Below are 13,295 nucleotides of genomic sequence, written 5' to 3'. Positions count from 1 at the left end.
TGTTACATGGATGGAATCATTTAATCACAGTTCAACATCAAATCTGCAAAACAGAAAAATGGTTCCTTGAATTTTACCCTAAATTTCAGTCCTAATTGTGCAGATAAATAAGTAGAGGATATTCAACAATGAAAGTTACCATACAATACCATAAATATTGTTTGAGTCCACTGATCCAGATAAGTTTCTTTTTCACCTCTCCAGAATATACATGGTATTTAACCTTTATTGTGCAATATTCTATTAATCATTTGTATATTGACAAAATGACCGCATCTGAAAAGATTGGACAAAGACCTAATTGACATGTTAAGTAATTACTGTTGCCTGAAGGAGTGAAGCACAAAATTAACATCTGATTTGTGCTCTTAATTCAACAGAGCACACAGAAGCAGCAGCTGCAGACAAATCGGCATACAAGCATCAGGGCATGAAAAATGCAATCAAAACCCTTATTTTCTTTAAGGTTGTAATCAGCTTCATAGTCTGTAGATTTACATGCAATGTGATCCACCGGTAAAGTATGTCTTCTCACCTCTCATGCATGGAACAAAGTTGTCAGTACTAAACAAATACCCAGGTGATAAATTTCAACTGATGAAACTAAACTGTACACATATGGACAGTACAATTTCAGGGGCAAAAGTGACAAGTCAGTGTAGATAAAAAAAACACAAACATAAGGGCTGGGACATTTACAGGGCAGGTGAAAACTAATTAGCAAAAACGGGGTACAACATGCACATGCAAAATTCTGCAGCAAGAAAGAACACATAATGTGTCAATCATCCCATAAAGAGCTGAAGTTATTAACTATATGTGAATGTTACTGGAGCACAGGAGGAATAACTTCACAACAGGTGCCAAGGAGACTGACAGCCAGCCAGTGTTGTTAAAAAATATAAAAATAAAAAAAAACATGTCAGTCTGAGGAAGCAAAAGGTCATTATTAGAACATGCTGCAAGAAGCCATGCAGTGGCGAGGCAATTAGCCCGCGTGCACAGAGCATGTCAGAGTGAGGGGTCCCTTACTGGCGTACTCTGGGGGGACACAGATGGCAACTGCTGCATTGTGCTGTATGGAGAGGAGCCCTTGCCAGAATGCTGTGGCTGGAGGTTGACTGATGGGCTGGAGCCGGCAGAAGGCTGCAGGGGTAGCCCAAGACCCTGGGCAGGGCTACCAAATGATCCAGCACTCCCACTATTAAAAGCCTGTACAGAGAAGGTTGGTCCGGTGGTACCAGGCTGCTGCAGTGGGGCTCTGTCAGAAGGCCAGCACAGGAATACATTGGAATGTCATGACAAGATTGTAGAGGCAAATAAACTAATATTGCAACTCAGTGCAGCAGAACCATACACTCAATTCAGACATTGTGACATAACAGTATGGACGCATTCCTGTAGGACACTGTTGGCTTAATTACCCACCCTCTGCATGGATTTGATGAAAGCTGCTGTAAAATGCACAGGTGGTGTAACATTTCAAAATAAATATGTATGAGCACACCCCCATGTGAAGACAATACCATAAAATAGCATTATCTGATATTTTTAAGGCTCTGCTATTCCATAGTTTACAACATCTGCCCATTAGTAGCCACATACATGTATATCTACATGTACACATGTAAATTCATTTACTGTCTGCATATTCATTTGCCGGTTAATGCTAATATGAAATCTCGATAGCATGATGAGAGTCCTCTTCCATGACTGAGGTTTAAGGGGCAACATACCTGTACAGGCAGGTTGGAAGAAGGCTGCTGTGCCTGGTAAAATCCAGTCTGCTGTAACTGCTGTTGTGGTTGCTGGTAAAATGAGGACTGTTGCTGGACAGCAGACCTGAATGTCAAGAGGATTTAAACATGTTAAATATCCCAGTCAACAATATGCACTCATCTCAGAAATAATCAGTATGTCCGCTTTTCTTGAAAATTCTCGTGAAATATTTAGCATCTCCCGTTAGCTGCAGATCACAATTTCTTCCAACAGTACTACGCCCACTGAAAGATTTTAACGCACCATCACTATTATGTACCTATGAGCAAGGAGAATTTTATCCTATCTCTAAAACATTACCCCTGCCAAAAACGAGAAATACAATCTCATCTTAAAATAACAAAGAGATGGAAACAAAATTAAAATGTCAAGGTATTGGGTTTGGAAAATGAAGATCAAGAGCTCAATTCACTTACTATCTAGCTCATGAAGCACTTAAAAAAAAAAAAAAAAAAAAAAAAAAAAACGATCTTTCTTCCATTATATAACCATAGGCAAACCAATCTTTTTTTTTTTTTCACTCATAATTCAGAGCTGATCTTCTGTTTCGGTCTGTGAAACTGAAGTGTACTATTTGACATTCCACAACAGTTTTATCATGTTAAGTGTGTACAAAAGGTTGTGAAAGTTTGGCCAGAAGAAATCCATTAGCTACCTGTACTATCATCCCCACTGAGACCTAATCCAATGTTTAGCAGCTTGTCCTCATTTCTTCTGTACGATTCGACAAAAAGTTGTCTTTCAAGCTTTGCCTGGCCACAACAACACTCCAGTGGCATCCAGTTGAAACCTACCTTTGTTGAAGCAGCTGTGAGCTGAGCAACTTGGGAGGTTGTTGATATTCTGTGTGGACTGGTTTGTACCCAGAAGCGGACTCGTCCCAAACAGCTGATTGGGGTCGTACTGAATGTACATTTGCGGGGGCTGAATTGTAGTGTTATTCAGACTTTGGCCGTATGGCACGGCGTTAGCATTCAGGGGTTTCTGGATGGAGCCTATGCACAAGAAAAGAGTGATTAATCAGCACAGCGTGAAGTATGAAGGAAGAATTTCATCATGTTCTTGAGAAATCCAGTCCTATGGTTGTGGACAATGCAGTAACATCTTATTCATTTAACAGATTTTGTCTCACATTTTTCACACTTATGAATATTATCATCATCATGAACATTTCACATTCTACAGTTGAAGTAAAGAACGTTACCGTAAGTGTTTTGTGTGGGAGGTTTAATAGAGCTGGACATAAGCGTGGTCGTCGCTGAGGAAACAAGCATTGTGTTCTGCTGAGAAGCTCCTTGGCCATATGGCTGGCTGGCAGTCTGACCATAACTCTGGTTGTTTGACTGTCCATATGTCTGGTTGTTTGTCTGTCCATATGTCTGGTTACCGCTCTGCCCGTACGTCTGGTTGCCAGTCTGCCCGTATGTCTGGCTATTTGTTGCACCGTATGTCTGGTTGTTGGTCTGCCCGTAGCTTTGTGTGCCAACTTGTCCATATGTCTGGTTGGTTGTCTGTCCGTACGCCGGCGAGCGTGCAAATGATGACAGAGGCGATGTTCCATAGAGGTCAGGCTGGGTGGGTGTGACTGCCGGCAGGAATAGGTTATGCTGAGAGAGATTGGCTTGTCCCAGCTGTCCTGATGGCTGGCCCAGGCTGTAACCATAGCTCTGCTGGGAGAACTGTAAATAGTAAAGCATTTGGGTTAATACAATGTCCATAAGAGAAACAATATCCTACAAAACAAGTATGGGATGCTGAAACAAGGACAGAACTCACGGAGCAGACGTATGCTTCAATGGCAATACCAACTACAAGATATGCACTAAAAATCCTCCCTGAAAAATTAATTCAAGTTCTTATGTGTGAAATAAAAACAATAAAAAAAAAAGAAGAAGATTTTTTTTCCGTAGTAAAACTGTTTAATATGATTAACTTAATGAATTAATGACAGACTAGGCGCTATTTGCCATTTTATCAATTCTCTCTCGCTTCTTCATTGTGCTTATTAAGAATGAACATGCCATCCTACCCGTGGCAGCTCCTGTGTGATGAGGGAAGAGGAGCCTAGCTGAAAGGCCGCTTGGAAAGCTGCTGGCTGATTGGCCAACACCATGGGTGGGCTGGGGATGGCTGACACAGACGAGATATTGGCAATCGCAGAGCTGCTGCTAATTCCTGAAAACGACTGCTGCTGTTGTAGCTGTTGCTGAGGCTTCACCTGGTAACAGGAAAATGAGAAAAAACATCAAGTTTGGAACATTGTTCTTTGCTTGGTTGTATTGGATGATTTTATGGAGACTGTTTCATTGCAGGGAAATGGGAGTGCCTAAAGTAAACCACTGACCTTCACCTGGCCCCTGACAAATCTAAGCCTTGAAACAGCAGCCAAACAAAATGAGAATCTAATTAGTTAGGTCCAGAATGACATATAGTGTACAAACAATTAGGTGCATTCAGTCACAAATTTATTGATCTCATCCATCCTCCCAACACTTGCACCAAAATAGAAAATAACATCACTTCTGTACTAACCTTCACAAATGGTAGCAGAAACTATTCATAAACAGTTTCCACGAGCAGCATCATATATATATAGAAACCATTTCATGTCTCATTGTTGACATCTGTACAAACAACCCACCTTGCACACATTTGTCTGTTCTAGGGTCAAAGGTTTTGTATCCATGTGTGAGCAGGCCACAGAACTGTCAGCAAACATGATGGCATCCTGGGTGACCTGGGACATCATGCCCACATTAGCCACAATACTGCTGTTACTCAGAACAGGCTCCAGAGGGATACCCGGCTCATCAATGACGCTCTCCACAGCTGACGAAGACGTGATGCTGGTCTCAATCCCACTACTGTAAGCCTGGAAGCTCTGTGGACTTGTTCGTCTGGCAGACTGGGTGGCCTCACTGTCCGTGACTACACTGCTCGATAGGGAGGCATTACTTGATATGCTACATAAGAAAGCAAACAGTTGGCACTCGTCAGTACAACATAAATCTTCCAGTCTAAAAACACCTTGAAAATTTTGAAATGTAATTTAAAATCATATCCATCATTGTTGATATGATATCCATCATCCAAAAAAACACTGGATAAAAATATTCCTATAACTAAAGCCTAGCAGTGTTTCAAATCCACATCAATACAAGGTATTGTACAAGTCAGCAAGCAGGGAACAGAATAACTGTCCTTGCCCTAAACAAACATCAAAAAACAAGTTTGACTTTTAGGGTTTAAAAATGCATTTTGGCAGTGGGATATCAACCTAACTTCCAACCACATAAGCCTAAAGGACACCTTTCTATGAGGACTAGAACTCTCAAAATCAGACAATTTTAGGTCCTCTATTATACTTGGCTTTCCAGCTCACCTTTGCTCAAAGACGGAGTGCATGGGTGGTATGTTGTCCCAGACAAGTTTGACAGAGGCAATCTTGTCATTGAGGTCCTGGGCAGCAGGTGAAGTCGGAGACTGGACAACAGCCGAGGTGTCTGCGAGAGACATAGTCTTACTCTCCTCCACCAGGTCATTAAGGTGACTCTTCTCCGTCTTCTCCTCAGTAAGTTTGGCCAGCTCAGCATCAAATGTAAAGTCTAGCTTAATCTCTGTGGAGTCGTCACCCTGGAGAAGTATGGTGGTGAAAACATGTCACAATGTCACAAAGTATACAGGCTCAAAATACGATTTGCTGTAGGGCCTAGCTGTTCAAAATGTGTGTTTGGACTTAACACCAGTGTTAACTTTAATCCAGACTAAATTGCCATTTACTTTGTATTAGGATGAAACTGGTATTAAGATTTAAGCCTGGCTTAACTTTAATACACTTTTGCACAACTGGCCCCAGGAGAACTGCTAACAAACGGCTTCAAAACTGTCCACAGTGGAAAACAAACTTATTTTTAACAAAGGCCTTTTGAATTTTAATTGATACACATTTCTGAACATTAAAAGCAAATTGTCTAGCAGTATTACTATCTAATGTCAGCAATTATTAACTTTGTCAGCAACTTTTAACACTTTAAACTGTAAAACACAGGCTGGTAATCTTCATACAAAGCTACAACACATGTGATCAGGCCTAGAATGGGATTTTTAGAAAACACGAGTTGACAAGGGTGTATCATAACTTTGAGTCCGGCTATAAAGTAAATGAACTGCAGTACACTGCTCACCACATAAGAGCAGATACAAGTAAAATGACTGAACGAGTGTTTACCTTAAAGAAAGATTCCTTAAAACTGGGTGGTAGTTCAATTGGATCTGGTTTGTCAAGAGGACAGACTTTAGCTGTGCTGCCTTCAGGTTTCTTCACAACCTTAGCTGAGTCATCTTTCAAACTGATGCCTTTGATGCTCACCTTCTCACTTCTTCCCACCTGTAAGGTAGAGCCCTCAAATAACATATCGCTCACAGAATGAAAACTGAATTCGCCAGAAAAAGATATGTCCAAAACAAATGTACTTTTAAACCCAAATAAAGGTAATGAAATACTCCTATAGGTGCTGAATGTTCTGTTTTTCCAGAAGGATGTCAGCATACCTTACCAACAAACCTGAAATACACCTTTCTGAGATCAATAAATCTCTCTGAATAATGCAAAATTAGTAACTAACACAGGGAGGAAATTTATGGTGAAATACAGTACTTGGACAGAGCTACATCTGCACATTGGAAACCAGCTTTTGCTGCTTCGACTGCGTGGCTTAGTTTGCAGGGGTAGAAATGTTTTTTTTTTAAGACTACCTGCCCCTGTGACAGGTGTTTTTTTTCTACCGGTCACCTCCAGCTAATGTTAACAGGTCATTTAATGTGTCTTCGGTCAGCCTCTATCTCCAGTCACTTTTGACACGATTCATTAGTGAAAAGCCCCTCTCTACAAATGCTGTGGAAAATGTTACAACCAATAGTATTTTCGCAAGACACAAGATGCTCTTTCACTCAAAAGAATCTGCTTTTTTTCTTAATATTTTAGGCCAGAAACACCTGGCAGTCCTTCCTTAAGAGTTGTTTTTAGTGTTTTTGACACAAACTCCCACCGAGTCAGTCTCTCTTCCTCAACTTTATCAGAATCATACCCTTTTTCTTTCACGACAGGGGAAAAATGTTCAGCTCTTCTTTGCCATGATTACTATAGTCATCAGTGTCTGTGACTGGTAAATTACACAAGTCAAATACAGTAAAATATGATGTAACTGCACTGTTGCCCAAATTCCCATCACTTTGTGAGCCAAAACTTGACACTAAAGCTTTCTTTAAATTGTCTTTCAGTTTGTTGCCTTGTTTACAACAGGGTCTGTTAAATCATGTGTGTTTCTACTCCTTGTCCTTTTGGCTGTAAGTGTCACATCTCTCAAAACTGTTGGCCCTGGGCATCCAGTGAAATTGTTTGCCTTGAATGTGTTTTACTTCTGCTTCACAGTGAAAAGTATCTACTTTCATGTCGGAACATTTCACTGTTGAGACTAAAGTATCGACGCTCACATCATCACTTTGTAGTAAACTACTTAACCATGACACACTTGCTAAAAGACTCTTTGAGAACAACGAACATAACACCATGTTCTCATCCAGCAGCTTGTCCAAAAGCCCTGTAGCGTTTGCTTTGGTTTTGTTGCATTGGGTGTTGTCTCGCTGGCACTCTTGCAACTGTGTGCAATTCGCAGCATAATTCCTGTTAACTGCTTCAATAGCATGCTCCTGATGTGCCACCCACCTGGTGCCTTTAGCCACAGACAGGGTCCGTACTCAATTTACATTCAAGGTCTTTTCAAGGTAGCTGCAGTTAGTTTTTCAAGGTATTTTTTCAAGAAATTAAGAATTTATATGCAGTATATTAAGCAGCGAATGGATGCTTTAGGTTTAACACCATCAATAACATGCATTATTTCAGTGATACGGCAGCGATGTCTACTTGTGACGGTGAATTTATGCGAAAAAGTGCTGCTACCACTGAAGCCTCTCTACCTATCAGGCCACTACCCATAAACAACCCAAGCCAAATTATATTACCCTGTACATGTACTTTAATGGACCATTAATCATATATTGTACACCACACAAAAATGGAGTGAGTGAGTGCTTGGGGTTTAACGTCGTACTCAACAGTTTTTCAGTCATATGACGACGACACAAAAATGGAGCACTTTACCAGTCACACACAGTTATCATTTCACAAAAGGCCTACATCATTTATACACTTTTCTGGCTTTCTTTCAACCTGGTTATCTCATCATTAAGCTGCTGGAGAGCTATTCTGTTGTCGTTAGCTGTACGCTAAAAACTGTTGGACTTTATCAATGTCATATTTCCAGCTTTTTCAGCTTGATCCGGGAGCTCATCAGCTGATGTGGTCAATGAAGCTACATCGTGTTCATGCCATAGTCTTTTCTTACTCAATTCATCTATTTCTTCTGTCAAGAGTCTCCGTTTTCAAGCATTAGTAGTTTCAACCTTTTCATGCTTTTGTTGTTCAAGGGCTTGTACATACTACTGGCGCCCAGACTGTGCGGCCATTAGCAACAGTTTCGGAATCGACACTTTCAACAGTCCCCCAGAATCTGTTATGTGGTCATAAACAACTCTCTGTGCAGAAATAGATCTTTCTTTCATGTTTTCTACAACCAGTTCCTTATTGATGGAAAACCCTCTTTCCACTGACGCCTGACTGTGAGGTCCCTTGGGGCTTTAAATTCCATGAATTCTCTTTTCTGGGGCACTGCTATCTCGGTCACATAACCAGTTTTTGCAGTCCACGTAGAACTCCATCTCTTGTCTGATACTTATCTTTTGCAATCCAACCAGTTCTTTTGTAGTTTTGGAAGCACTAAGCCCAATGTCGATTTTCCTAAAGGATTTGCAAACACTGACATCATTTACATCTAACTTTACCAATTTAGTGCATGTGTCAGCTTCCTTAAAAAGGTCTGATTTGATGGCGCGATTCATTAGATCACGCAGAAGTTTCTCCAGGTCACGGCTCAAGAATGGGACCATCAGAAGTCTGTTTGGTATTTTTTAAGAAATGGGGTAAATTGCTCAGCAAGTGTAGCATAAAATTGAAGCCTCGGTAGTGTGAGGGGGTTGTCACTAGCCTCTTATAGGATATCAAAAGACTTGGTCTGCGGGCGCGTGTATTCTTTCAGTATACGACACTGCAGATTGCTGTTGTCGAAAAAAAGAATATAACTCACTGGGCAGTTCGTGCATACCAGCATGTGAAGATATGGTCTTGGTTGCATCCTTAAATACTAACTCTAGCCTATGGTTAGCACAGTGAAATAACAGGAGCCCTTTGATATCCTCTTCTTTTGACCAGTTTACAGAAGTTTTTCCATAACTGAAGGCCCATCCGTTGCCAACTGGATACATTTGGATTTAACAATCTTCACGTGAGGAAACATTGCCTCAAACCTTTCACATTAGGACGTCCTGTAATGCTTTTTATTTTTACAAAGTTAGAAGGTGGCTTAAAGTTCTGATCTATTTAGGTGACAAAAAATAACTCTTCTTCCAAATTTGCGGAGTGTTGAGCCATCCAGGGCCACTGAAATAAATTCAGAGGAGTTTATTGCACGGACTGCCCGATCAAGTTCACACTTTGCAATATATTTCATGAAAATCTTGGCCTCTTTGTCATTGTTATAATGCTTACTGAAATACCACTGAATTCCTTCGCAAAATCGACCTGTTGGAGTTCATTTAATACAGGGAAATCAGTAAATGGCCTTTCATTTTGTCCAATAAAAAAATGCAGTTCGAAAAAGTTTCTCAAGTAAATCTTGTTCCCTTTGGTCCATATTTGACATGGCTTTGACAGTTGGCTTATCGGCGGTGGTAAGCTTGGAATTAAGCATGGCCGTTGTGTTGAGTTTACAGGCAGAACTAACATCGTGCGCACGGACGTTTTCCATGCGCAGCGAGTCGCAGCCTGTGACAAAATTATTTCCTGAATTCCCTGCATGTTCTGCAGAGCATTCACTCAGAATTAAATACTAGCCAGTCTGTTCTTCTTCCATGCTTCAGAGAATTTAAAAACTACTTGTTTTTTTCCGCCACGAGACGATGTGGTTGCGTCCATAACACTAGGCCTCCCTTTGTGACTGGAATGACTCTTTCAGTTTCAGGTCTATCGTGGCCCATCTCACTAGTACTTGTAGAAGCTGCATGTTCAGTGGGTGCATCTTACGAAGGAGGCTCCTTTCCTTTTCAAATAGCGAAGCATTTTTGTGACAAATGGCGTCTTAGGATACTTAGTCGGAGTTATTGCCCTCTGACATACACATAAAATGTAGTAAAGAGGGACTCTTGACATCGGAGGTCAGAGTGCTTTCCCTGAACGTAAGCGTAAATACGATTGGCTGTTAACGGGACGTTCTAGCCAGTCAGTAATGCATTTACTGTAACCTGTAACTTCTGTGTGTTCAACATTTTTAAAATCTTTATTAAAACAAAAGCCTAGCTGAGTAAAACCTACCAGACCCTTTCCCACAGCAGAACCCTTTACAGTCTTGCATGGAGCTATGGTAATAAATGGTCATAGGCTTCTAAAATCTACTTGTCGCAGGTAGCATTTTTCATTACGTCACTTTGAAAAGTCACCTGTCATCGACAGGCAGACAGGCGTTATTTCGACCCCTGGTTTGTCAAGTACATGATGAATAGTGACAAATTTTCTCTGGGTACTCTGGTTTCCACATGCATCTACTTAACTACCATTATAATAGAGAACTACCATTATAAATTTTTCAATGCAGCATTAAGCACAGATCAAATAAATCAGTAACAACCAGTTTTGACCAAGACCTTGAAATCAGGACATGTTGATGTACATACCTTTGGTGTTCTCTGAGGTTTAGGAGACTCGTATCTCTTGTTCAGCTCTACCTTTGCCTTGTCACCAAATCGGTCTCCATCCTATAATAATCGATGGCCAGAATTTAACTGCATTTGTAAGCTATGGAAGTGGATTCCTCGCAATCATGCTGAAGTTGAGTTTCAAGAATTTGCTGCATGAAACCTGCAGGTATTCATTTTCATGTCACCAAAATGGCGTTAATAGCCAGTAAGAGATAAAATAGGACAAATAAGATTATAATGTAGACAATTGTCCACTAGCACAGAGTTCACTTGACACCACAAGTATGTAGTGGTCATGCCAGTGCCATGTACTGTGATGCTTAAAAACAGTAATTAATCGGTGGTAACACAACAAGGGCTTACTGCTAATTCGCCAACACAGACAACACAGAGTATGTCAAGCACTAACTTCTGCAGCTTACCTTACGAAGATCATCCTTTATTTTATTTTCAGCACTCGGAGAACTTCGCTGGGATGAGCCTGCCGAATTTGGTGGATCACTCACATCAATTCCACTGTCGTGTTGGTCTCCTTTGTCAAAGCCTCGAGGCTCCCCAATGTTCTGGCCAGGAGTGTTGTTCCCATTAAAGTTGATGGGCTTGTTCCAAGCATTGACAGCGGGGACAGGGGCAGGCACAGGAGCCGATGAAGGCACAGGGGAAGGGGTGCCAGAGTAGGCTTGGGCCTTGCCAGAGCTTTGGGTGGTCTGGGAGGGGGAAGGGGAGGCTACAGGGCCTGGCTCTGCAACCGCTGAAGACACTGTGTTCATCACATATGTAGCTGCAACAACAATGAGGGAGCGTAACGAGAAGCAGACTTCTTATCTGAACCTGTTACACATTAAGTGCTTTTTTATTACAAGTCCCAAAAGGCTTTTAAATAAAAAACTTTAGTCACCATAATTCTTGGCATGGCTGCATTGGCACAGGTTTTGGTTGGGTATTGTAGAACAAATCATATTTGATGACATACGTGTAACTACTCACTCTTTGGGTCAATGTCCATAACAGAGAAGGTATTGTCGCTGTGGGCTGGAATGTTATTGGCCAATTCGTTGTCCCAATTTTCAATCTTTGGCATGAAGTTCTTGTTTTTCTCCCTCTCCCGATCTCTCTCAGCCTTCTGTTTGGCAAGACGAGGAGGCAGTTTGTAACGAGTCTTCTCACTCGACAACCCTTTGGGTTTGGACACCACCTAGTAAAGTAATGGTAAAAGCCTTTGTTTCAAGAACAGCTATCACCTTTCTGAAAGTGAAATAAAGGACAACTGGAGGTGGATAACATTAACCTTGGCCATCAAACAGACTTTCTAGCCTAAATATGTATCTCTACAACACAGTTTCTCCCACAATACACTTTTTTTTTCTCATACTAACAGATGAAATACAGATGAAGTGCAAATGATACCACAGTGTCATGGCACTGGTCACAATTCATCACAACTCTATGCAATTTGTGAACATTGCAAATTTTGACCACCAAGAGTTTCCCTTTGATTTGACTTCATGTAATACATGTGGTACCATTCTTGTTAACGGTGTTGAACCGGTGTTAAATTTGATCATACGCAACCTAGCTTAAGAATTCCCTGAATGATGCCACAAGTATATGTTTGTAAAATGAAACAGGCACCTTCTCCACGATTCAGATATAACTCCTTTCATTTCTTCAGTCTTACCTTGGCCACATTTGTCTTTGATACTCGAGTCAGGGAGGTGTCTTTTTTCTTAGTCTCCACCTGTTTCTGTTGTTCTGCTTCTTGTTGAGCTTTCTGCTTACTCTTCTGAGTTCTCTTTGATGTCACCTCCTGAAAGCCCTCATTATTCTCAAACAGGAAGTTTGGGTCATCAATACTCACTTCAGGTTGGTCATCGATTATAACAACGCCTGCAAAAGAGAGAAAAATTTTGTTTAACTGGAAACAGAAATGTGAGCATCAAATAGAAAAAAAAACATGGCATCCAAAACATCATGTTAAACAACATAAAAGGCTACAATTAACCTGAGGGTACTTATGAGGTCAAATGTTTGGGAAGTCCTTTCAAATGCATCTATATAGCCAAATATTTTCCAGGTTCAGCAATTTTTGCAACATTAAATTCATGTATATACTTCAGGTTGAATTTAGCCATATTAAGTGAGTGCTTGGGGTTTAACGTCGTACTCTAGCCATATTAAATCCCAGCATAAATAAAAGCTAAACCGTATGTACAATGGGTTGAACAGACTACTGGTTCATCTGCTTGCTCAGTCTAGAGCTTAATTATCAGCTATAAATTTCACTCCTCTGCACTAACCAGGCATGTCACATTACAACCTCAGCGCTTGAACTTGCTCAGAGTACAGGTTTTTGAAATCACAGCAATCATTGGATTGACAGATGTACAAACATCATTGCAAGCTATAGTACCATAGAAGAACTTAATTTGCTTAAACCAGAAAAGAAAAGACAAATCTCCCCCTCAATCTTGATTTTTCAGCAAAACCCAAATTCCCCAAGAAACAGATGGGATGGCACAAATTCAACACTTACTTGCGTAGTTGTTGATATCAATATTGGCCAGAGCATCCTTTTTTTCCTTCTCCGTTTTCAGTGGCTTGGACACATCTGTCAAGTCTGACTTTCGCCCACCTCTATTTCTAAGAAC

The 13,295-nt window shown here is 40.8% G+C and overlaps 1 protein-coding gene across 1 annotated transcript in view; it reads right to left on the bottom strand.

Moving 5' to 3' along the window:
• Nucleotides 1-13,295, bottom strand: part of LOC135480806 (protein PRRC2B-like) — a 35,004-nt gene that overhangs the window by 2,097 nt on the left and 19,612 nt on the right. The window contains 13 exon segments of the mRNA XM_064760731.1: nt 1,033-1,296; nt 1,737-1,842; nt 2,546-2,774; nt 2,984-3,458; nt 3,809-3,997; nt 4,421-4,742; nt 5,162-5,412; nt 6,008-6,166; nt 10,624-10,704; nt 11,070-11,428; nt 11,635-11,842; nt 12,326-12,534; nt 13,181-13,287. Of these exon segments, the coding sequence (XP_064616801.1) occupies nt 1,033-1,296; nt 1,737-1,842; nt 2,546-2,774; nt 2,984-3,458; nt 3,809-3,997; nt 4,421-4,742; nt 5,162-5,412; nt 6,008-6,166; nt 10,624-10,704; nt 11,070-11,428; nt 11,635-11,842; nt 12,326-12,534; nt 13,181-13,287 (2,959 nt within the window).

Source organism: Liolophura sinensis, chromosome 13, assembly GCF_032854445.1.
Source record: "Liolophura sinensis isolate JHLJ2023 chromosome 13, CUHK_Ljap_v2, whole genome shotgun sequence".
Taxonomy (NCBI): domain Eukaryota; kingdom Metazoa; phylum Mollusca; class Polyplacophora; order Chitonida; family Chitonidae; genus Liolophura; species Liolophura sinensis.
This window is presented reverse-complemented; position numbering and strand designations above follow the sequence as displayed.